The 26,790-nt window shown below is 45.1% G+C and overlaps 1 protein-coding gene across 1 annotated transcript in view; it reads right to left on the bottom strand.

Moving 5' to 3' along the window:
- Positions 1-26,790, bottom strand: part of ASTN2 (astrotactin 2) — a 736,372-nt gene that overhangs the window by 578,164 nt on the left and 131,418 nt on the right. Inside the window, exon 3 of the mRNA XM_044265036.1 lies at positions 25,852-26,004. Within this exon, the coding sequence (XP_044120971.1) occupies positions 25,852-26,004 (153 nt within the window). The remainder of the gene's footprint in view (positions 1-25,851; positions 26,005-26,790) is intronic.

Below are 26,790 nucleotides of genomic sequence, written 5' to 3'. Positions count from 1 at the left end.
AGGAGCATCTGCCTGGAAGGAGGAGCACCAGCCTGGGACTGCTGGCAATCATGGATAATAGAAACCACGGAAAACAAGACCATGGAAAAGAGGGGCGTAAGGTACATTTATCTGACAAATGACTTGTGTTAAGGATATTTGAAGACTCCTCATAATTTTTTAAGAAGACAAAAAAAAAAAACTTGGTTAAAAATTTGCAAATTAGGGCACGTGGGTGGCTCAGCTGGTTAAGCAACTGCCTTCGGCTCAGGTCAGGATCCTGGAGTCCCAGGATCGAATCCCGCATCGGACTTCCAGCTCCACAGGGAGTCTGCTTCTCCCTCTGACCTCTCCCCTCTCATGCTCTTTCTCTCAGTCTCTCTCTAATAAATAAATAAAATCTTTTTTAAAAATTTGCAAATTATTTGAAGAAAGAAATACTTTAGCAAAGAATGGCAATAGGCACATGAGAAGATGATCAACCTCTTTAGTCATCAGGGAAATACAAATTCAGCCACAATGAAGTGCCACTATGTCATCATTGAAATGGTGTTTTGTTTTGTTTTGTTTTGCTTTGTTTTAAGACTGGGTAAATTTAAAAGAACAAATTTCAGTCTTACCAATTTCAACAAGGTTTGGGAGCAGGTAAAATTCTCCTACACTGTTAATGAGAATGTATATTATGCACCTATTTTGGAAAACAAAACAAAACTTAGGGGTGCCTGGGTGGCCCGGGGCATTAGGCATCAGACTCTTGACTTTTGCTCAGGTCATGATCTCAGGGTCCTGGGATCAAGCCCCACTTCTAGCTCCATAGTCAGCACAGAGTCTGCTTGAGATTCTCTATGTCCCTTTCTCTCTGCCCCTCCCCAAATTTGTATGTGCATATTTTCTTTCTCTCTAAAATAAGTAAATAAATAAAATATTTTTTTAAAAAGAATCTATATCATGCATTTACTTTAAAAACAAAACAGGGGCACCTCAGTGGCTCAGAGGGTTAAGCCTCTGCCTTCAGCTCAGGTCATGATCCCAGGGTCCTGGGACTAAGCCCCACATCAGACTCTCTGCTCAGCAGGGAGCCTGCTTCCTCCTCTCTCTCTGCCTGCCTCTGCCTACTTGTGCTCTCTCTCTCTCTCCCTCTGTCAATAAATAAATAAATAAATAATAAACTCTTTAAAAAAACAAAACAAAACAAAAAACTATGAGGCACTTTGGTGGGTCAGTTGGTTAAGCATCTGACTCTTGATTTTGGCTTAAGTCTTGATCTCAGGGTCCTGAGATTGAGCCCATGGTTGATCTGAGCTCAGGTTGGCGTCTGCTTGAGATTCATTCTCTCTCTCTCTCTCTCTCTTCCTCTGCCCCTCGTACTGCTCATGCTGTACCTCTCTCTCTCAAATAAATAAATAAATAAAATCTTTTTTAAGAAAAGAAAAAAACTACTTTCTCACAAAGTTACACCTACAACCCTATGTCCCACATATCCTGTTCCTAATTATTGATAAAGAGAAATAAAATCATATATTCACACAAAAACTTGTGCATGAATGTTCATAGCAGCCTTACTCAGAGTAGTAAAAAATTGAAATCAACTCAAATGTCCACTCATCAAGTGAGTAGATAAGGCATATCCACATAATGGAATACTATTCCGCATTAAAAAAGGAACTCCTGGGGCACCTGGGTGGCTCAGTGAGTTAAGCCTCTGCCTTTGGCTCAGGTCATGATCTCAGGGTCCTGGGATCGAGGCCTGCAATGGGCTCTCTGCTCAGTGGGGAGCCTGCTTCCTCCTCTCTCTCTGCCTGCTTCTCTGCCTACTTGTGATCTCTCTCTCTCTCTGTGCCAAATAAATAAATAAAATCTTTTTAAAAAAGGAACTCCTGATATACACAACAATATATATGAATCTCAGAAACACTGAGTGAAAGATACCAGACACAAAGAATGCATACTGTTTGAGTCCACTTACGTAGAATTCCAGAAAAGATAAATCTAGTCTATAGTGAGATAAAAGCAGATCTGTGATTGCCTGATGCTGGTGTGTATGAAGAAGAATTTACTATGAAAACATCGCAAGGAATTTTGGCGGGGGGGGGGTGTGTGATGGAAATGATCACACAGCTTCCAAAAACTCACTGGATTGTAAACTCTAAATGGATGCGATTTATTGTACATAAAGTACACCTCAGGAAAGCTGATTTTTAAATTGCATATAGAAGAAGATAATTCAAGCTTGGAAGGAAATTAGAGCAAAATTTAAAAAGTTAGTAGCATTTGGATGATGAGGTTACAATAAATTTTCATTTATTATGGTTTTACTTCTAGTAACTTTACAAACTTTCTTTAATGAGCATAAATCATTTTAAATTAAAAAAAAATAATAAACCAGTCCATGCCATATCAGATTAAGCCAGCATCCTTTTCCTGGTTAAATGTATAACTAAAATATGCATTTCTGTCTAAGAAATATCCTTTGCAAATAATACTATTCTTGTTTATCACACTTAAGGACAGAGAGGTAATCCCAGAGGGATATGTGTTTTCCCTTCTCCTCTACATTTCAGGCATGAAATTGGAACAGAGACAATTCAATAATTTACCATAAATTGTGTTTTTAGTGAAATAATTCTTTCTGCGGCTATGTGGCGAACTGAGGCCCATGCTGATACACTGCATTAGCTCTGAATTGTTTCATGTATGGGAAATTCATTTTACACACACACACACACACACACACACACACCCATCATGGACTAGCAAAATATGATTGGATTTGTCGTCAGAATCCCTGAGTTTGAGTTTTAGTCCTTTGATTACACGATTATGGTAGTTTCAGACATAGCCTCCCCAACAATCTCTTGGGCACACCTCCTATTAAGACGTGGGATCTCCTATCCTTGAACCTGGAGGGGCTTGTTGCTGTTTGGACTGGAAGAGAATGGCAGGGGTAAGCCATTCTTCCAGGGCTAAGTCAAAAAGGACCGTGGAGTTTTACATGCTTCTCTTGGGAAGATTACACTGTCCAAAAAATCTGACCATCTAGAGACTACCACGTTGGAGAGGCCACTTGCAGAAGCACGGGTCACCAGCCCCAGCTGAATCCCTAGCCAACGCCTAGCATCCCCAGCTGTCAGTGGGCCATTTTGAAAACCCAGCCCAGCTGAGTCCCCAGAAGACTGCAGCCAGCCTGATGTCTGACTGTAACCACAGGAGAGACTCCAAGACAGACTTGCTCAGCCGAGCCCTTCCCAAACTCCTGACCCACAAAACTGTGTAAAATAAAATGGTTTTTGTTTTTAGCCACCGACATGTTGGAGTAATTTATTAGGCAGGAATGATAATTTGCAACAGTGACCTTGGGTGAATCACTGACCTCCTTCGACTCTACACTCTCACAGCTCTAATAGGAATATCATCGGCTCTCAGTACTGCTGCAAGGCCTAAAAGAATCTTTCAAACCTCAGAATACTGAGCAAATACTTGTTTCATTTTATTCACTTATTTGTATGTGTATATGGCACACTTAGTGAGCACCTACTATATGTGAAACCTGTACAGTAGGCTAGGAGTCTGTTAATGAGACACAGTCCCCCCAGGCAAGCAACTTGGATCATGATGGAAGCAGGGATCAAGAAGGCAGGTGATGGAATGAACTGTGTAAGACTATCACATAAGTCAGTGCAGAAACTGTGAGGCTACCTTGTAGGGGTCGCTCCCGCTATCCTGGGACTGGTGCCAAGAATGATCAGGTTTCCAGCTGGGGTACGTGGAAGTGGAGGGAGGCAGGAGAGTGGAGAGAGGTCATGGTGGAGAAAAGAAAAGGCATCTGGCTTAGCTGTGTAGCAGGTGAGTGGGAACTAACCAAGGTGTGGGGACTGCTGTACTCAGGGAAGGGTTCACCGTGGCCTCTGTGGATCTTGGTGAAAACAGATCCTCCTGACACAGGATGGAAGCACTGGAGTATCTGTTTTCCAGGCACCTTTCTGGGCACACAAGAATAAAAAAATAAAGAGGCAAACAGTCTAGAGCAGCAGGTGCAAGTAACTGCTACCTTAAATGATCTTTGTCACTTTGGAAGGGCAAAGCAGGAGACAAGGGGAAGGTACAAGAGTTCACCAGAAACGTCTCATCCTGCTCAATGCGAATGGGGTCCTGGGAGGCAGCCATCAAAGGCTGAAGCCAACATCTTGGCCAAGCCCCTCTTCCCAAGTCAGGCTTGCACAGGGATCTGCTTGCCTGCTGTAGCCTAGTTGTTGTCCTGTGGCCCGTGTAAGTGTTCCTCAATGGTCAGATGACCACGATCACTGATGTGTATGTGTATATATGTGTGTGTGTGTGTGTTTGGGAGTCAGGCATCAGCACAATACAAACAAAAACAGCACTTTCCATGCATCATTTAAGTAGGTCCAATTAATAAGTCCATGACATAAAGAGGATGAGCTGAGGATCTTAGAAGTAACGTGCCAGGCCATGTGTCCAGATGACTATGAAACAGCTGACTCACAGCCCTGGTTCCCTCCACCCCGGGCTCCTTCTGGGTACCTCTTGTGGACAGAAGCTTTCAGAGCCAGCAAGGCCCGGAACAGGTGAAAAAGAGACAAAGGGAAACCCTGTTAGGAATAAGGAAACTCCGTGTCCCTTTCGCAGTGGAAAGTCCACCGCTGTCATGTGCTGGACACAGGAAGGGGCCTATGCAAATGCCAAATTTAATTAGCTCAGATCCCAGTGAAATGAACTAAATTCAATTTGCTATTTGCACTCCTTCTTTTCTCCCTTGGAGAAGTTTAGGGTTTTAAATAGCTCAGGGAGAGGGGGAAAAGAAGTAAAGTTAAAAAAAGAAAGAAAGAAAGACAAAGAAAAGCAAAGCAAAGCAGTCTAATGCCCAGAGTGGTGCCAATCAAGCTGTTTTTGGTAAGTTTGGGCGACTTCAGGAGCTGGGAACAGTTTTCCCCAGAGCCTCTCGAAATGTGGACAGGGGCACTGCCTGTGTGAGTGGCGCCTGGTACCCAGTAGGCACTGCCTCTCAGTGTGGTCACGGGTAGCCAGTAGGCTCTATCAAGAGTTGGCCAGAAGGAATGGAGCGGGAGGGCTTGTTCTCACCAGCAACCCCCATGGCGTCATGCTACAGAGCCTCTGAAGAGATGTTCTCTAAGTAACCCCGTTGGCTGCGTTACTAGTCTGTTCATCTCCATCAGAAATACCCTACCTACTGCGTACTGAGAGTCTGCTTCTCCCTTTCCGCTCACCGCCACTCCCCACTCAGCCCTCCCACGTTCCCATCCCAGGAGAAAACAGTATCTCTTCGAAGCAGAAACCACACTGCATCTTTCATCTTTCCTCCAGACGTAGCAATCCTGGGGTGAACGGCATCCCTCTGGAGCAAGATCCCCCCCCAAAGGTTCCCACCTCCTAGGACAGCAGGGCAGAATATGGGCGAAAGCCCCTTTTTAAAAAAACCCGTTTTGGGAAAAAAAAAAATCATTTCCAACTTTTGCCTCCCTCCTACAAGAGCGAAAGTGCCAAATAATTTCACTGTCATTCAGAAACGGATTCACTGACAACTTTTATACACGCATTAGCTAGAACGTAGGATCCCTGGGTCCTCATTCAATCACTTACCACATGGCTTAGGTACGTCATTTACCTTCTCTGTTTTCTCATTAAAGAAAAATAATTATATCCTTCCCCCGTGTATTATGCAAAGCCACTATGCAAATCAGATGAGAAATTCTCACATGGCCAAGTCAGAATTCTCCTTGGTTCCTCCTGACCCGGCGACTTTCCCAACCTGCCCCATCCAGGCAAACAACAACCTCCAGTCATGCCCTTACTCAGGACAAAACATGGCAGCCATATTGGTCCCTTTCATTCTCTTCCAGAGAACAGACAATCCATCCTTCTTTCTTTCTGTCCTTTTCATTCACAATGCATCTTTCACCCTGTCCATTTTGCTGGTCATCAAACACATCATCCTTGTTCTTGTCTCAGGCTCAAGACGTTGCTCCTTTCCGGAATGTTCTTTCTCGACTTCATGCAGGTCCCTACTCAGTATCACGTTAGAGAAGCCTTCCCTTACTACCCCGCCTGAGATGCCCTCTTATTCCACTCCCACATAGTCTCTAACCTGCTTCGTTTTCCTTCATAGCATTTATTACTATCTGAGATGATGCCGTATCTTGGTTGCCTCTCGTTTCCAATACTACAGACCCATCAGGAGATTAGAATTTCTGTCTTTCCATCATAGTGCTCTCACTCAAGTGCCTGGCTTATAGCAGGGCACTCCATAAATATCTGTGGAATGAATGAATAGATAATAGGAAAACATGTAGAAAAGTCCAAAGCTCCAGGGATAAAGGGAAAATCACACATTATCCACCATCCTGCCTTTGAAAAGAGAGGATTTACAGGTCTGGAAATCACTTACAAACATATCTCCATTTCAGGAACTCACCTATTTGGTTATATGAGGAGCTCACTTGGGAAATGAAGGGAAAGAAAGGATAAATTTCATTTTGCTGGGCACAGTGTGTCATTTCCCAAATTGCTCTGAATTTCCCAGGGAATGGCTTCGGGCTAAGGGAGTGAGGGTGCCAAGGCCTGGGGAAGCCAGGGCAGGAAGGGTCCCATGGAGGACCAGGTGGGCTTGTGTTATCAGGGGACGGCAGACCAAGGAGTGTTCTCGGGGGTCCTTCCTACTTTGCCTCCACCATACGCCCTCATCATCCACTGGTTCCAGAAGTTTTCACTCCACAGTTAATAGCAAAGTTTACCCTTCCTGAGGCTAGGAAGAAACCACGACTGGGGACGAGATTTACTCTTAGATTCTTCCTCGCTGTGCGATTTTGACAAAATGACTTAATCTCTTTGACTCTTGAAAAAAAAAATTTTTTTTTTGAACATGAAAAACACGAATGCCAATTTCCGCCTCACTAGCTCTTCTCTGAGATAAGGTATCTATGAGTAACAAAAATGAAGGGACCCTCTGTGACACGCCTGTTACCCTCACCTTCCCAGGAAGGTGATGAAGCCTGACTTTTGAATCCTTTCTGCAGGTAGAATTTGCCAGGTGGAGGTGAACAGATGCATGGCACTGGAATGGGAAAAGATAATTCATAACACCGCATAGCTATTACTTCACATTAAAGGAAGTGATTTGTATTCAGAGATTATGTAATTGTGAAGTGCTGAACAATTACAAAATATTTTGGCTCCTTTTGGGTATGAGGGAGGGAGGCAAAACCTTGAAATAGAAGAAAGTGGTGGCTCATAGGAAAATTTTATCCTATCTGTTTGTGAATGACTGGAAACTCCACCTTCCTACACACAGGCTGAACACTTCCGGCAAAATGAGTCATCGTGTTAGGACGGCAAGTGTTTGCTGAGCCTCTACGGTATACCCAGTTTCTAGCCCTGAACCAGCTCTCAGGCTGCACCCACTGACTGAAGCAGAGGCTGAACCCACTGACTGAAGCAGAGGGTACCCACAAGGAAGGGTGTAACACTACAGCAAATGTACATAGTAGGTCAGGTGTTCCTCAGAGAGACTTCTGGTCTTGTATTTGGGGAGCCATATGCCCAGGTAAGAGGAATATCTAGATATTTCAAAGCTAGTTGGAGACAAGTTGACTCTGATACCAGGGACCCAAGGCATACTTCGAATGGGGGTCAGGTAACCAGTTGGGAGTCCTCACCTAGGTCTACGTCATGTGAAATGATCCTGTCCCCAGTCCCCAAGTGCATAATATACACAGACATACGTAATGAGAGACAGAGCCCTCTTCCCATTGCTCTCTTGTTTCTTTCCCATTGTTCCTCTCTGATAAACTGTCCTGGTGGGGGCATTTGCATATCCACTTCCAAGTAGGCATTTCCATCCCCAGCCAAGAGAGGAAACCAAAACCAGTCTCTCATGCTGAGGGTTATAGATGTGGTAAGTAATGCCCTTAAAGACCCTAAAGAGGCAGGGGTAGTGGTCTATCTTATCTCCATTTAATTCGCCAACCTGGTCCTTTAACAAAAAAGATGGATCCAGAAGGATGGCAGGGAGCGACCACAAACTCAAACAAATGGTCGGCTCAGTTGCGGCTGCCAGATGTGGCATCGAGGCTACAACCAATTAACACAGCCTTGGGCATAGAGTCTGTGGCCGTTGATGTGGAAAATAAGGTTTTTCCCAACCCTATCTGGAAGGAGGATCAGAAGCAGTTTCCATTCACATGGGGTAGGAAACACTACACATTTCTAGTCTTGCCTCAGGGCTGCATTAACTATCCTACGCTCCACAGTAACAGTTGGAAGGGACATGGATCATGCAGACAGTCTGCAGAATATTACATTGGTTTGCTCTCTCTGTTGATGCATCATGCTAATCGGACCAGATGAACACGGAAGGGAAAGCACAGTCAAGCACGTGCTAAGATAGACATGCTCTGATAGGTCCAAGATAAATCCTATGAAGAATCGGGGCATTGCCACGTCAGTGAAGAGTTTAGGTTTCTGTGGTCTGTGGCACGAATAAATGAGAAATCCCTATATCTTACCGTTCACCCCTCCAGGAAAGAAGCAGAATGCTTGGGGGAGGGGTCTTCTTTGGGTTCTGAAGGCACCATGTTTAACACCGGGGGACACTGCCCTGACCCATTTCCCCAGTGGCATGGAAGGATGTCAGCCGCAAGTAGGCCATAGATTAGCAAAATGATCTGTAGCGGGTCAGTCTGTGATGTAAACAACCTTGCCATCTGCACCATTTGATCCAGCGGACCCCAAAATGTAGGAGTCATTGGTCTGAATAAATCCTGTGTGGAGCTTATGATGAGTGTTTATTAGGAGACTCAGAAAGTAGATCCCCAAGCTTCGAGAATAAGGCCATGCCACTTGCAGTGGAGAGGTCTGCAATTGCAGGGGTGAGGGCAGCTCCTGGTAACCTTACTTGGTCGTATCAAGAGCCCAGGCAGCCAGAGCTGCCTGCCTATCGCGAGCTACGTTCTGTTGGATTCAGCAAGTCATGTAAGGAGAGATGACATACGGAAATGGCCATCTAGGAGCAGGTCTAAGCAAGGTCAGTACAAGTACATGACACCAGTAAATGGCCCAGACCCCCATCAGCCCCCACTGGCACCTGTTACCTTATGGCCACCCAGGGGTGGCGTGGGAAGCCACGCAAATTTCACAAAGAGGTACTGACTCTATATGATGCCTACAAGCCAAATGCTTCTGTACCGTGTCCAAGACGTCCAAGGGTACCCTTGGCCATTTACACTATGAAAGAAAGGGAGAGGGCCAAGGTATGATATTCATGGATACATGACTCCATTGGCTTGGCAGGGGTCCCAGGAGAGAAAGACACCTTGCTTGTTCAACACCAACTTCAACAAAGGCCTTTGAGAAGTCCACAAGGCGTCCTTGGCAGTGATTAGTAATTGGTGATGGGTTCGTTGAGGAGAGGACGGAGAGATGACTATGGAACATGTCCTTTCACATTTAACGGCTCACATATATGCCAGAGCTCAACACTCCACACAATACATGGCCTGGCTCCCTAGATCCTGCTTATAAAGCTTCTGGCCATTCACCTCTTTTAAGCTGACGATGACTACTCACTCATGTGGAAGAGATTCACATCATAAACAAGAGAGACCAGACGGGCAGGACAAAGCTCCAAAAGGGGCTGGGAACTGTGACCTACAGTTCCCTCTGGCTCTGAGAGTCCATGACAAAGGAGCCAAGCTTGGGAATATTTCCCTCCTGTCCTGCCTCTCTTGCTAAAAGAAAGCTGTTAAAATGCAGATTTCTGGGCTCTGCCATGGGGTGGCAGGGTCTGAGAGCCTGTATCTCTAGGAAGTTCCCAGAGGATGTGAAGCTGTTCAGAAACCGCCCTCCGAGGGTCCCTGTCCCAGAGCAGCATGGACCCAGAGGTTGACCTTAGGGGCAGCCCTCCAGCCTCCCACACGCAGGGTTCTCACGGCCAGCTTCAGTGATGGAGGCCGGATGCACTGGACTTCAGAGCCTAGGCATTCTACGTTCAAATCCAGACCCTGTCACTGGGCAGCTATGTGACCTTCACCTTGTGATCCTCAAGTTTCTCACTTAAAATGAGAGTCATCATAATATCAACCTTACAGGGATATTGTGAAGATTTAATTAGATATATCAAAAAAAAGGGGGGGGGCATGGTGCTTGGCACAAAGTAAGCCCATGGTAAATAAGGACACAACGGTGGCAGAAATGCTAGTGTTCTATAAACTGTAAAGTGCCAGCAAATATAAGAGGCTGCCTTCCACTGGCAGGTCGCCTTTGTTTTTCAGCTCAAGCTCTCATCTTCCGGGACACAGAGGGGTAACATGGGGAGGGAAGCAAAGGAAAGAGACTATGCACTGGGGGGGCTATGACTCCTCCCTCCCCACCCCTCTCCACTCTTCCTTTACCCCTCCCACTTCTACTCTGCCCTTTTCTCCAAGCTCATCCTGTTTATAGTCAGACTTGGGACTTCCCCAGGAAACAGTTTCCCATTTCCTTCCCCACAGTGCCAAGCAAGGGTAAGCAGCCAAATTCTCTCCTCCCATTTCTATAGCGCACGGGTCTATGCTTTCGTGGGATGACGCGCTCACTGCCGTCAGCGCCATGCCTGGCCCAGAACACTCACACAGACAGTTTTTGTTGAATTGAATGGAATTTACAGAAATTAAGGAGAGAGGGTTTGGGTAGGCCCTGGTATCACATGTGGGTCAGCACATGGCCCTGAATAAACCTCACACTTATACAGGCCCCAGTTTCCATCAAAAAGGAGATTTCCCTGACCTCTTCCAGCTTAAGGTTAGCGCTAGAGCATCCTAGACAGAGATCTGAGTGGGGAGTTGGTACACCAGGGTGGCGGGCCCAGATGGGCCACTAACTCACAGAGGAAAAGTCACATCCCCTCCCGGGGCCTCAGCTTTCTCATCTGCATTATGGGGTGATGTCTAAGTACCCTTCTCTCATTCGCAAGTCATGAGTTTCTAGAATATTTTATTCTAGGCCTCTTTGGGGCTCAAGATCAAGGCATCCAAGTAGTGTCTGACACGATGGGGAAGGAGTGTGTTTCCTTTTACCCTGAAGTGACCACACTGTACTAAAGGCCTCTCAGATCTTAGTGGGCGGAATCTCCCATAAAAGCACACAGTAATAATGACCATTAATACTGCATGCAATCACTAAAGTTGCATCGTATTATTCTCAACGCAGACAGTATCTTTTAAACAGGAGTGCACTGATCCTTTAGCAAGACAAATGAAGGCAAAGAGGGACTACTGTCTCCACCACTCACTCGAATCTTCTCTACATGCATTTGAACCCTAAAGCGAAGTGGCATAAGGTAGTGAAGACAGAATTGGATTTGGCTTTAAAAGCTATGATTTCACGGCCAGATTCTTTTACTTTCTAGCTGTGTGACCGTGGGCAAGTGACTCAACCTTTCTGAGCCTCCGTCTCCTCATCAGTGAATGCTTCTCCTCCCTCCTCCCAGGGTTGTTGCAAAGATCACCTAAGATAATGGATGTGAAAATCCATTGTAAACTGTAAAGCTCTCAGCAAACACAAGGCACTGCCATTATGGTAATAAAAAGCAAATGACACATGAATATTTCACAAGCAGACTGGGACAGATTACTTGTAACATACCCCCATCTAATGGGGTTTTATAAATATATACTCCCTACCCTTATTACGAACTTCCTAATAATCTCTTTCTAAAGCTCATCTTCCAACTCCTTTTTTCTCCTCTGTGTTCTCTTCTTTATATCTCCTGTCTCACACAGCTACTTATTACTGAATGTTGGGTGGCAGGTGGCGAGAGAGTAGGTCAGAAAAACCCACACATCCGTATTTTCTGTGGAGACGTAAACAAAATGAAGCAAAGACACCTCGATGCTAAGGTATTAAAAAATAATGCATCTTTCTTGTGGGTCTGCCACAGTTACTCCTATTAGTAATACTTAGTCTGAAATTAGGTTTAACAACCCCCTCCCCCACTATAGCCTCAAATCCATTCACAGGTGGCATTAATATGGAAGGGGAAGAAATAAGCTCAGATGCATTTTTCTTTTTTTTTTTCCTCTTTAAAAAAAGTATAAATTTTATAAAGCCTTTTGGAATCTCTCTTGGCTAAAGGAGAAATCCTTTTGCTATTAACTGCTCCTGCAGAGAGAGCTCGCTAGTTGCAAGATCATGATGAGGGTAAGCATTAATTAAATCTAACTGAGAGAGAATAATTATGTACACATATCCATCAGGGCAAGTTGTCACTATCCAGTAACAAAGTTGGATACAAACTCCATCAGCTGAACTGTCAGGCGGCTGTTAAAAGGATATAAATGTGTCCCAAAAGGATCATTTCATTTAGGGGGGGGAAAATTGGATTGCAAAGGATTAATGAGGCGAGGGGTTTGTGTTTTCAATTGAATGTAAAATGCAAACCAAGAAAGTTGTGATATCATCATTTAACCTTAATGTTTAGCTACATTTGGATTTCTAACACGTGATGGGGACAATTAGACCTTGTGCATCAAACCAGCATTTCCATCATGCCGTGAGATGAAAGGCTGGATATCTTCAAGTTACCCTGCACGAAAGTTTACAACAAAACCATAATATCTCGTTTACACAGATGGCATATTCTTAATAATAATTAGGCAAGAAAAATTCATGCAAATCCCACCAGGGTAATTTGGGGATTCAGGAGAGCGCCCTTTTGGTGTGGCTGCCTCTATGTCTGCTGGATTTTAGTCCAAACCCTATCTGTATGTGTGCAGAGGCCCCACGCAGATGACAGAACAGCAAGTCCTGGCTGCAGGTGCTGCAAATAGGCCCAGCTACAATGTAGGAGCAGGGACAGTGGTGTTGGAAGCAGATCCAAGTGGCCATCCAGGCTCCACCACTGACTGGCTACATGGGCTTGAGCTACTGACTTCATGTCTCTGAATACCAACTTCCTTTATGAAATCATGTTCCAAAAGAGTGGCTACAATAAGATATTTGGAAGCACCTACAACAGTGACTGGCACAAAATAGGTAGGTGGCCAATTCTTGCTCCTGTTTCTACCAGATCTATGTCCCAAGGTAGGAAATAAACCACAACCTCAGGATCCGTTCCTCCCGCACGGCCGTCCTGGCTGTGGCAGTCATGGGTAGTGATGGTTTCCAGCCAAGGCAGGGAATAGGAAGCCCACCTGGTTTCACTGCATGCTTGGTGGACAACGATCCTGGTCAACACCAAGGTCGTTTATTCCAATGTACTCAGGACAATTTGTAATTGTTGGTTGACTGCCTACCTGTATCCTCCTCCATAACTTGAGCCCCATAGGGGTGAGGACCTCGTGTGTCTGGTTTTCCTCTGGCATCTCAGGACCTACAATGATGGCTCACACTTGGTAGTAAGTCAGGTCGGAAGCCCTGGGCAGGGATGAAGCAGGAAGGGCTGGAATCGGGAAATGGGAATCAGGTGCAACAGCAAAGAGACCAGCTAGAAAGGGACTCTATGCTGGAGACGACACCATAAGGATGGATGATCTGACTCGTTTGACTGTACTGGGACCACAGAAGCTAATCTTAGAATGAGGCCACAGTCTATCGGAGAGCCTAGACATTCTAGGATGCTGTAATTATCGGGGTAATGACCTAGTCTTGAGTTCTCAAGATCTTGTCAAGTTATTTTTAGGTAGTCCTGACTGAAGGCATGACTTCTTCAAGACCTTTCCCCATCTTGGAATGCAGATTGCTATAAATGCCACAACATTCTGCTGAAAGGGACCACACCGCCTGTCTCCGCCAACGTCTTTGGCTAGGCAATCCGGCTAACGCAGATAGAGAAGGAGCTGGGCAATACAGCTATTCCCTGGAACTCTATCTTTTCAATAAGACCATACATAGGGCCTTTATATTTCCAGAAGAGATCCTAACAGAATGGACTATTTCTATGGCCTGAAGAAGAAATATGATGAATATTGATTGTAACAAAAGATTACTACTTGATCGTGACAGCGAACCTTTTTCTGGAACGATTCCACCACAACCTCACCTACACACACTCCCACTCCCTTCCCCACAAATAAAACAAAACAAAGCGAAAACAAAAAACACAAAAAATAAAATCAGCATGCACAGATTGCTTCTCCGTATTTCCAACTCCGACTGAAAGAACTATCTTTCAGTGGGGTAAAAATTAAACCACATTTAGTCATAAATTGCAAAGAGTCATCTTTTAAAATAAAATAAAAATTTCAGGAAATTGGGCCGAAGCCAGAAAACTGAGATCATAAAATGTCAAGACCCATAAAAAGAATTTCTTACTTCTTGTGAAAAATCTTTAAGCTCTAATTCTTGGGTGTAGAATTTTATATATGTTCATTTGATTGTATTTTTAATAGTATCATTTAATATTCTGTATACTGATTTTGCCAACCTGATCTAACAGGAAGATTTCTGTAAAAACATTCCTCTTTGATTATGCATTAGTCAACCTGTCATTGTACTTCCCTCCATTTTTTTCTTTATATAATTTGAAGCTTTGTTGTTTCTGTATGTAAGTACAGATTTCATTTGTCTCCCAGTGAACTGTTCCTTTTATGATTAATGACCCTCTTTATTCCTAAGAATTTTTTTTGTTTCTTGTTGTAAAGTTTACTTTGTCGTATATTTCTACTTCTCCCCAAGCTTCCATTTGATTAGTATTTGTCTAGTATATATTTTTCCTTTCCCTTCCCTATCAAACGTTCAGTATCTTTATGTTTTAGGAAGATCTCTGGTAGAGCACAAGCAATTAGATTTTCCTTAGTGTAATCTATCTCTGAATTTTACTTTCCAAATTGTATTTATTGTAATTATTAATGTTTGAGGTCTTATTTCTCCCATGTTACATTTTTGTCTCTTCTCTCTTTTTTGTTTGTTTGTTTTTTGTGGTTTTTTTTTTTTTCATTTGAATTCCAGTTAGTTAACATACCATATAATATTAGTTTCAGGTGTAGAATTTAGTGACTCAATACTTCCACACAACACCCAGTGCTCATAAAATGCACTCAATCCCCACCACCTACTAAACCCATCTCCCCATCCCTTCTGGTACCATCGGATCATTCTCTACAGTTAAGAGTCTGTTTCTTGCTTAGAATCACTCATCATTAGGAAAACACAAATCAAATCTACAATGAGATACCACCTCAGTCCTGTCAGAATGACTAAAATTAACAACTCAGGAAACAACAGATGTTAGCAAGGATGCGGAGAAAGGGGAACCCTCTTACACTGTTCGTGGGAATGCAAGCTGGGGCAGCCACTTTGGAAAACAATATGGAGGTTCCTCAACAAATTAAAAATAGAACTACCCTACAATGCAGCAACATTATCTACAAGAGCCAAATTACAGAAAAAATCCAAGTGTCCATGGATTGATGAATGAGTAAAGAAGATGTGGCGTATATAGAGAGAATGGAATATTACTCAGCCATAAAGAAGATCGAAACCTTGGCATTTGCCATATCGTGGATGGAGCTAGAGAGTATAACGGTAAGCAAAATCAGTCAGTCAGAGAAAAACATATACCGTATGAACTCACTCACATGTGGCATTTAAGGAAGAAGAACAACAACAAAATCCTAGGGAACAGAAGAGAGAGGCCAACCGTTCTCTTCATGCTCTTGCTTTCTCTTTACCTTTATCCCACCACACCCTAGTGCCCGCTGGAATTACCATAGCATCAGCTTCTAAGCTTGAAGCCTGAGCTCTTTGTTTCCTTCTCGTTCTTTACACCTGAGGAGTCTCCTCTCTGGATCTTTGACAAATCTGCATTGTTTCAAAAGTTCCACTTCATTCAACGTGGGCATGCACGTGCACAGGTGGGCAAGCATATGGGTATGGAGCAGGAAAAAGGTGGGCTTCATGTGCCATTCTGTTGAAAATTTACCACATGCTTCCGCAGCGTTCTTTTCACTTAGATACAGGAGCTTTTGTTATAAACAAAAACATGTTCTTTTTAAAAATATTCTAGGATTGGGACGTCCCCCCAAAGTATTGAAGTTCAATATATAAATATGAAGCAGGAGCTTGATGGGAGAGTCCTACCTACTTGACCACACTCCCCTGCCTGCTCCCTGAATGCCTCTTTGGAGCGCTGCTTGACAACTCTTGCTTGTGGTCCACGAGCTCTACCTCGTACCCTCAGGATGTTTAACATGTCTGTCTCAAAAATGGGAAAATGCAAAGGCTTCTCTTTATAAAAATCTGCTAAGTGACTTACCCATTCGATTACAGTTGATTCAGAAAAAGGCACAAGCTGCCAGCTTCTATGTGTTTTATCCAAATTCCCCAACAGTCAGTCTTGGTTGCAGGGTATATGGCCCACGTGATTCCACACATTCGAATGGCATGGAAAGAGGACAATGTTGTAAGTCAGAGGACTTGGAATTCCATTCCTGGGTCTGCTAATTTCTTTCTGCGGCATGGATGAGGTCTTCCCATCCATCATTTTCTGTATCTAAGGGCAGGACTGGATGACCTTGAAATTCATTTCCATCACTGGTGGACTAAGACAACCTAATGGGTTATTTCCCCCAATTGTGTGCCTGAAAGCCTGGGACAGCAATGCCTCTGAGACATCTGGGGTTACCTGTAGTCATCCAGCAAGTAGACAATCAAGGCGTTAAATCTAAGATTCTCTCAGTCCACGTCTAAGATGTTCCCTTACACCAGGGAGTACAGGTCAAATCCAATCTGCTGCCTGTTTTTGGTGTGGTCCAGGCACGAACAACAGTTTTTGCATCTTTCAGTGGTTCAAATGAATCAAAAGAAGAATATGTTAAGATGTGAAAATCATACAAAATTCACACTTTAAAAAAGTATCCATAAAGGCATTCCATTGTTTTGATTAGTAGAACTCCATTGGAAAAAAATGGTACTTGGTTATTATTATTATATTTTGAACTTAGTCAGATTTGTGGAAAATTTTTCCTCATTGTGTAAGTGCCTACATAATTCTCAAGTTTGTCTCTTGGTCAGCAAAGCTTAAAATATTTCCTGTCTAGCCCTTTACTGAAAAAATCTGCTGACCTTGCATTAGACCATAGGGCCTTGCAAGGATGTAGCCAGGGTCCAAAATTGACTACCTTTCATATACCACAAGCCAGGCTGGATCAAATAGTGGCTTGTGATCCAAACCTCTTCAGCCCTGTTAAAAAAGACTGGATAGCAGAGGTGCAAAAATTATATGTAGTCTTTTAATCAGCTATAGATACATTTGAATCTGGGATGTGATTCTCCCAGAACAGCTGTATCACATTATATAAGTTCCCGTACAGATCTGAGCCTCCATTTTACCATCATCAAATTGGGAATAATTATGCTTGCCTCAGGGGATTGTGCAGATCAGCCCAGGCTTTGATGTAAGACAGAGGCTTAATAAAACATCAATACTGGTAGAGATTGGAAGAAACAGCCCAATACAGGTATCTGGGTAGCTCAGTTGGTTAACGTCTGACACTTGGTTTCGGCTCAGGTCAGGAATTTAGGGCTGGGAGGTTGAGCCTGGCATCAGGCTCTGTGCTGGGTGTGGAGCCTGCCTCAGATTCTTTCTCTCCCTCTTCCTCTGCCCCTCCCTCACTCTCTCTTTCTAAAATAAATTTTTTTAAAAAAATGCAGTCCAGTATTTTGCCCCTTCATCCTGTAAGAGGTGAACTCTTACTTCCCCAGCCCTTGAATCTATCATGATCCTGTGACTTGCTTTGAGCAACAGAATGAAGCAGAAGGAATGACGTGTACCTTCCAGGTTCGGGCCTCCAAAAACCTTGTATCTCCTATTCTTGCTGTTTCTGGAACCCTCTGCCATGTGACCATGTCTCTGATAGTTGGCTGACCACATGTACATGACTGAGGTCAGCTTAGCCTACCCCACCCAGACCAGAAGAACTGCCCAGCTGAACCCAGTCCAAATGCTCAACTTGGATTAAAAGCCCCATAAATGGTGGCTATCCTAAGTCACAGAGTTAGGGGTGTGTTATCATGCCATGACTCTAACACACCATCTATGCCATTCTGATAAGAGAAATATCCTAGAGCTGTGACCTCAGGCCCCACCAGCACCACACACACAGCCTCGTGCTAAGGCCACTTATGATTGCCTCTCTATCCTGCCAGGCCAGCTGGAATCGACTAAGAGTCCCCTGACATATTTCAGCAGACAAGAAAAACCGCCTGGAGGAGACATACACTTTCAGCAACACAAACTTCTCCGAAAGACACACCAGAGATTTATGGAGGTGGCTGTGTTACTCTGATTACAGATCAGCTCTCCCAGACCTCAGCCCAACACAGGAATCACTGGGCTGCTGGTGGCACTGGCCCTCTTTGGATGGGCCTGAGGCCAAGAAAAGGAAAGTCAGAGGAAAAGGGGAAAAGGGTTCTGCATCAAACAGGCATGGTATTCCCTGTCTCTGAAGATGCCAAGACTCTGATTTCAGGATGTAGCTACTCCAGAATCCTTAAAGGAGCTTGTCCACAAACAGCACATTCTCACGATGGCCCTGGGACATAAGAATGGCTGGTATCCTCCCATCTCCAGGTGCTGGGGGTGGAGACCCAATGAGATTAAGCCATTTCTCTGAGGACCCAACTGCATGCACTTAAGAGCCGGGGTTCCAGCCAGGGTTTTCTGAGTTCAAATACTGGACTTTTTAATAGACAACCACGCTTCCCCATCAGACTTATCATCAAAGACCTTTTAAGTCAGAGGAGACCTGTGGAAATTATCCAGCACATCACCTCTGCTTTCCAAATTAACAATAACAAAGATTTATTGGGTAGTTGGCATGTTTGGTCTAGCCTGCTGAGCACATTACATGCATTAACTCGAATCCCCTGGCCCCCCTGGGAGGTGGCTGACTATACAAATTCTAGGTTAGGTGACACCACTTTAGCCCACAAAGTCACTTCCCAAAGTTGAGTGAATCAGAGGCAGACCTGGGATATGGATTCAACATCCACCTGACTTCCGAACCTGAGCTTGTTTCCACAAAAACACACAGCCTCTTCGATGGGGACACTGAGGCCCGGAGGGCTGAAGGTCCTGTCCAAGATCACACGCCCCTTGTGATTAATTGTCCATTAATCCATCAAGCATTAACTGAGCATCTGCTATTTGTCAGGAGCTAGGCTAGTCAATGAAAACACAGGCATGACCTGGACATAGCCACTGCACTTCATGAGTTTAATTAAGGGAGAAGAGAGGTGGCCATAAATTACTCTAATAAAAGGTAATAAATGACAAATACCACAAGGCAGCCAGAGAAGAGGATATCAGAGCTTCTGGCTCCTTTATCCTCCCTGACAGATATACCCCAATACACTTTTTCACTGCAAGACACTGTCCTTAGAAGGTGGGCTTACATAAATATATATATATTTTTCTGTTTATTGGTAACTGGCTATAAATTATTCACTTAGTTGGAGGAAAATATTCAGAAACATTAATGGCTTTAAATTATCTGCCATCCTGGGTTGTTATGATGCTTAAATATTGAACAGGCAGCCCCAGGTTCCATCTTTGTGTCTCTGGTTTGCATCTTTGTTCCCTAAACCTCTCTACCCACTTAGCAGCCTTCCCTTTCCACCCGGAAAGTTTGGGTGGAGGTCCTTGCCTCTTTGCTAAAGCAAGTCTTGAAGCTGCATAATCAGAATGAATGGAGTTCTGCTGGAAACCATGAGATTATCGTAGGAAGATGGGGAGGACTGGACAGATGTCAGCTCTCTGGGGTCGGGACCTTTGTCTGGGATGAAACCGTTCTTTTTTTCCTCCACCTCCATGCCATGTCTTGTGCTGGCTGTTCCTCCCTATCCCCACGGCCACATGCCAAAAGCCCACTCGCCTTTCCAAACAATGCCTTAAGGGAACTTTCTTTGTAAAGTCTTCAAATTTGTCCCAAATGAAAAGCGTACATACTTTCTGCAAGCCCAAAAGGACAGGGCATGGCTCCATAAGGTCAGAGGACATCCTGACTCTTGTCCTGACGCAGAGAGAGATGCCTCACCTTCGAGAGTCTTCTAGCTCCGGAACACCCTCACAGCAGCACTGATGATACAGCAACACTCGTCAATGCATGATAAGCTACAACTGTTTCCTTCCAGGAGCTAGACTCGACTGATACTATTTCAAAGAGTAAAATCCAAGTCATCTGGCAACTGCAATGTGGGATCTGTCTGGGCCCTGAGGGCACAGTTCCATCATCTACTAGCTGGATAAACTTGGGCAAGTCACTTAACCAAAGTTTGAACTTCCTCATTTGTAGATGGAGACAATTACATCCTTACCTATGGGATCTGGGGAAGCTTTTCAATGAGATAATAATACGTGATGAGCACAGTCCTTTACTATATTTAGTAAAATATACTAAATGCTCAGGAGATGCCCGTGCACTACATCTCATTAACCATTTGTATTCTACGATACTCCCATCTATCTGGGAGCTCTTTGCTACTCTATGCCCATTCCGTTACACATTGGAGCTACAGAGAGACATAAATCACTGTCTTTCCCATCATGGGACTGTCAGAGCTGGGGAGGGAGACAGATGTGTCCACACCTATTTACAATGGATTGTGATAAAGGCAGAGACAGAAAGCAGCGCCGGGCTGCGTGTGCCCAGACAAAGGAGTGGCTCACTGAGCAGAGGTGAGGGCTGAGGGCGGCCCAAGGGTGTCTTCTTCACAGAGGAGACTTTGAAACCGAATTCTGAAAAATGAGTAGACACTTGCTGCCCGGGGTAGAAAGAGAGGAGAAAAGGAGGGAGTTTTAGGCAGAACATGATCTGTGCACAGACTTGGAAAGCAAAGCAGGTCGGCTAAATGGAAAAATGGCCAGTGTGCCGGAAGCCATAGGATGCAGAGGCTTGAACTTGGAGCGAGCTAGGAGCAGGCTGGATCCAGGCCAGGAATGAGCCTGTGTAGCAGACTGTGGCAACTTGTTACCATGTTCCCTTCACCTTCCAGATTCTGACTTCTAAAATGAAGTAAGTGTACTCCTAATGGGTAAGGATACTGATATAAATAAGAGAAATAATGAAACAGTTATGATATAAATAAAACAATGGAGGACACATGTTCAATGTGCACCTTTTGCTGGGCTCCGAGCTCACCGCTGTACAAGCATTGTTTCATTTGTTCTTACAGAAACCCTTTGAAGGTGGTATCCTGTAAGCTTAGTTCTTCTTCCTGGGGCATCACTACTGCCTAAAGACTTGAGAAAATGTTAAATAATTTAACTGAAAAAAATAAAATAACATATTTATGAAATTGAATGCCGTGGTTTTTTAGTTTTTGGTTTTAGGTGTCTGGTTTTGGAATTTGGGGCTTACGACTAATGTCTTTTGAGTGCAGCTATGGGATCCTTTGGGAGTGTGCTGATTCTCACCTGTCTTCAGGAAGTCTTCATCACAAAAGCTTGAGATGCCCCCAACGGCAAGTGACAGCCGATTAGGCAAACGTTGTAGGCAGGAGAGTGACATGGCCAGATTTAGTGTGTTTGCAAAAGATTGCTCCAGTCCCCAGGGTGGAAGATGGATTTGTGGATGAAGGGGCTGTTGTAGGACTCCAGACGAGGAATAATGGAACCTCAGCCAGCTCGGAGGCAGAGATCCAGAGAGCATGGGGCGGAGCTGGGAGCTGGGAGTGGGGAGATGGGAGCTGGGAGCCTCCGCAGGCCGTGTGCGCAGAACCCTGATGAGTGATAACATTAGCTACTCCTTATTAAGTCAGTCACCCAAGTGCCAGGCCCTGAGCTACACATTTTGCAGGTATTACCCCACAACCCGTCCATGACGTTGGCATAACTAGCACCATTTTACAGATGGGAAAACTGAGGCTAACACAGCTTCACTTGCCTGGGCAAGTGAGCCCATGGTAGGTAGTTCCAGTTCAAACACAAAAGTCCCACTTTTAAACCACTAGCTACATTTTAGAAACCCCGAGAAGCTCTTCGTCACATCACAAACAATCTCCCCCTGCTTTATTTTAGCTCCAACACATTCACTGTTCACGTCCTGTGGACGTGGGGGTCTATCTGCCCAACGGCTGCCTCATAAAACCCTGCCGGAGTCCCCCACTGCCTTCCTCATCCGCCTAAGGAAGATGCACTTGAGCACCTGCGAGGGCTCTCGGGAGGAAGCCAGAGCCACAGAAACACATTGGTGCTGCGTTGAACCATGTGCTCCACTCCACGACCCAGGTTCTCCACTGCCCACTCCATCTGCTGCGAACTGCTGGGCACCATGGCCTGGGCACGAAGCCCACGGAAGCAAAGAGAGGCCAGGTGCTCCCACTCTGGGCCAGAAGGCCTGATGCCACCTCCGCAGGCAAAGGAAAGAGCTGGTCAGTGAAAGAAAGACCGAGATTCCAGACCCTCATACCGCATCTGGGGCTTCCGACAGTCCATACAGCTGGACGGAGCACTTCCAACACCAAATATCTAGGGTCGTTTCTGTTCTTCAAGATGAGAGTAAATGTCCCAAGGAGAAATACAGAGTCTGTGGTCAAGATGGTTGCACAGACGTGGAGGTAAACAAAGAAGCCCAACTCTCTGTCCTGTAGGACTTCCCAGGATCTTCAAAAGTCAAAGATGCATTCGTGAGTTTCCAAGAGGCAGAAGGACGATGCAGCATTTCTATCACTTTTATAGGCCATGGAGTTCTTCAGCCCAGGAAAATCTTGAGGAGCCGTGGTGGTAAGTGTATGAGCTGGAACTGCAGGGCTGGCTCACGCTATCCTTAGTCTCTCTTGCAAAAAAAAAAAAACCTTACCCAATAGTGGCAGTAAAATCACAAGCACAATGTTATTAAGCCATTTTGAAAATTGCCTTAACAGCATCCACTTGAGCACATTTAATGTGCTATCCATCAGTGAGTCTATCTCTAGGGGAAACAAGATTCCCTGGAGGTCTGTACCAAGAGGCTCTGGTTTATCCTGGATCCCTCCTACCTCGGTAATTCAAAAGTTAGAAAACTGAGCCACTCTCGAATGATCTTTGAGGTTAATACACTCATTTATTCCACAAATATTTATTAAGCACGTTCTGCACGTTCTCTGTGTTAGGTTTATGAATATGAAACACATTTTTTAAGAAGAAGATAGTAAATAAGCAAACAGACCAAAATAATTTTAGACCACAATATTATGGAACAAGTGAAAAAAGGGTTAGAAAGGGGTAGAAAGCATGAGGCTGGGTGGTCATGGAAGATGGTTTGGAGGAGCTTGTATCCGAGCTAAGAGCTGAACAGTGGGAGAACCAGGAGAGCAGCCGGGGCAGGAGGTGTAAAGAGACACAGCGAGGGGAAGAGTTGTCAGAGTCAAAAGTGGGGAGACATTTGCTGGGTTCCTGCAATCAGAAGGAAGGCAGTACGGCTGGATCACGAGGAAATGCGAAATGAGTCAAGAGACCAGGAGCCAGATCCAGATGGAACAGGAGATTGGCAAGGAGTTTGGGTTGTAATCTAAGGACAACAGGAAACCACTGAATGATTTAATCAGAAAGAGATCTTATCTGGTATATGCCTCTAAAAAGATTACTCTGGCAACTTTGAGCAGACGGAATCTCAAGGAGGGCACAGTTGCAAGCAGGGGTGAGAGGTGGCAATGGTCATGATGGTAGTGAAGAAAGGGGGGACAGATTCGAGATACATTTAGGGAAAAATGCATTTCTTTTCACTTTAGCTCTCTTACACCCAATTTGATTCATAAATTGAAATAACTTAATATCCAATCATCATCTAAGTCAAACAGATTTTCATTAATAAGCAAATTCTGAAATTCTGCCCAAAGAGTGAAGGCCAAGGTTGATGGCCAAGTTTGATGCCCCACCACCACCAAAAAAATGTCCATGTGGCATCGTGTATGGCACTGTTTAATGGTAAAATGATCAGAAACAGCCAAATGTCCAAGAGTAGAAGAGTAGACAGTTATGGTGCAAAAGAGGGACTTGAGGGGGAAGAATTCGGTAGTGTAACTAATGTTTCAGACAGGACACTAAGGAAATGAATTCAGACTGGCAGTGAGAACAGAGGGGAGGTTATGGACTGGGAGTCACTTGTACTCACGGGAGCTGTATTTGCAGGGAGGATCTAAGGGGGATTTCTTGGTAAATGATGGAAGACAAAAGATGGATATGTAAGGCTGAGTGAAACTACAAGTGACCCAGAACAAACAGAAGATAGGACAAATACAGGACAGTATTTATTCCGCTCCCAACACGCATTAGCTGAGCATTCCGTGCTGTCTGCATTCACCGCCTCATCTGACCTTCACAGCAGCACTCTGGAGTAGGGATTGGCAACCCATTGAGCAGAACAGGAGACTGAGCCTCAGAGACATCCAGGGACTCTTTGAAAGCCATGCATGTTGAAGTTGACTGGGGCTGGGGTTAGCACTGGACGCTGCTGAAACCTCAAAGCAACTCACTCTCCATTATGCCTCAGTTCAACCTGGCGTTTATCATGTGAATTCCTAAAAGCAACTCCATCACCAACTTCTGCCTTGATTTCTGACCTCAGTTTAATGGGTAGATGCTTGGTTTTTCACAGGGTTCAGGATTTCACAGGATGGTTTGGGAATACAGGTAGGACCTTGCTAGTTCAGAATACAGTGGTTTAGTTAAACTAACCACTGGAACTCAGCCAGATTAGCTCTTTCTGGCTCTCCTACTTAATAGGGCATCCCCTGGGACAAGTTATAGCAGCTCCTTGTGCCTTTGTGATAGCATCTGTAAAATGGGAATTACCACGGTACCCCCTACACAGCGTTGCTGGGAATCAAGTATAAAAAGAGGTATACAGCACATAGCCTGCTGCCTAGAGTAAATAAGCATCCATAAATGAAAACAGTTTCTCGTAGGGTTAGATGGGTCATTTTTTTTTTCTCCCAATTTATTTATTTTCAGAAAAACAGTATTCATTATTTTTTCACCACACCCAGTGCTCCATGCAAGCTGTGCCCTCTATAATACCCACCACCTGGTACCCCAACCTCCCACCCCCCCGCCACTTCAAACCCCTCAGACTGTTTTTCAGAGAATTGGAAGGGGAGGTGAACCATGAGAGACTAGATGGGTCATTTAAGGCAGGGAGAATAGGATGGAAGGGAACAAAGAAGTGGAACACACAGATTTAGGTGACACAGCAGAGAGACGAGAGCTCGGCAATGGTCTTGAATGTTCTTTCCACAAGCCCAAAGACTTCGGAAGGCACTGGACGGCCATGAAAGCTCTGGGAGAAGAGGAGTGACATCATCAGAACTAAGTTCACAGTAACTAGAGACATGAGAGGCCACAAGAAGAGAGGAGCTGGCGGCTACTGAGTGAATGTAAAGAGAAGGGAAGGGATTTGGACGCCAAGCATAGGTAAGGGGGTTCATCCCACCCACAAGGTCATACAGATGACCAGAAAGAAAAAAAAAAAAGGAGGTGATGACAGAGATGATGAGGAAGAGGAGGAGAAGAGAATGGGAAGAGGAGGAGGAGATGGAGAAGGAAGGATGACCTGCTTTTTATTGCATGCTGGGTTGTGCACTGGGCTAAGATACCATAACACTCCTGCGAGAAAGGAGTGGCGGGGAGAAGTACAGCGACCTACCCACGGTGATGTGAAGGTCCATTCCCATCTCAGATGAGGCAGCAGGGGCTCAGAGACACTGGCTCCCACCCAGAGGCACAGGTCTGCTGTCTGCAAGCCTCAGCTGAGATGGCTGATCGGGGACAGCACGGCATGACTCTGGGAGTCCAGGGCAGCACGGGAAGGGGGCGCAGCTCTTCCTGGTGCCTGCGGAACCTGGGGACAGCCCGCTGACACCGTGGCAAGCGGTGCTGGGAGGGCCTACCTCGAGACTTGCTCCTCCGCTTCCGCTTCCCTGCCGAGGCCCTGCGCGGGGCTGGCTGCAGCTGACCGATCTCGATGGGCGTGTTAGCGCGGAAACTCTCCTTGAACTTCTGCATCAGGGACTCCACTGTCTCCTGCGTCGCCTCAGCTGCTGCTACAGGGTGGGCAATGGGGCTGAGGTTAGGGCTTGGCCCACCCCCAGCCCATGGAGGACTGGGCCTGGCCACCCTGAGTCCCTGGAGCTCCCTCCCTGACCCATGATGATACGGAAGCCCACAGGTGCCAGTAGCTGCTGGCAACCTCACTTATGCATTCAACACACACTGTGTTCCAGGCAGCGTCCAAGACCTTGAGATAGGGTGGTGGAAAGTCAGACACAATCCATGATTCAAGGGATTCATAGCTTGGCAGGACACATATCGAGGCATTCCCAATGTTGCAATACTTTTGGGATAGGAGAGTACAGAGTATCAGAGTGGCACCAAGAAGAGTCCTTTCACCCATCTGGGGAGTCAAGGCAGGCTTCCTGGAGGAGGCACTATTTATACAGATATCTTAAGGGTAAAGAGGAATTAGCAAAGAGCATAGAATCAGGGTAGATTACTGAAGAGATTTGATAAGAAAGATTGTCTGGGTGGGAGGAGACGCAGGAGCAAAGATCCAAAGCCACATAGAGCATGGTGCTTAAGCAAGTGACGGGAGTTCAGTGTGGCTCCCAAAGGGAGCAGGCAAAGACGGGACGAGGCCAGAGAGGTGGATCACTATCAGTCACAGAGGAGTTTGGAACACATCCTAATGGCGAAAGTTGTTCACTGGAAATTCACAGAAAACTGGCATGTTCAACGTAAGTCCTTTTGATAATAATTCCTAATGAGAGTGTGGAGAATATATGCAGAGGCCTTCTCCTTGCTCCTGCGGTAGCCAGCCAAAGGCCATGACA

The sequence above is a fragment of the Neovison vison genome, chromosome 9, assembly GCF_020171115.1.
Source record: "Neovison vison isolate M4711 chromosome 9, ASM_NN_V1, whole genome shotgun sequence".
NCBI lineage: Eukaryota > Metazoa > Chordata > Mammalia > Carnivora > Mustelidae > Neogale > Neogale vison.
The sequence above is the reverse complement of the archived record's forward strand: the minus strand, read 5'-3'. Positions and strand labels throughout refer to the sequence as shown.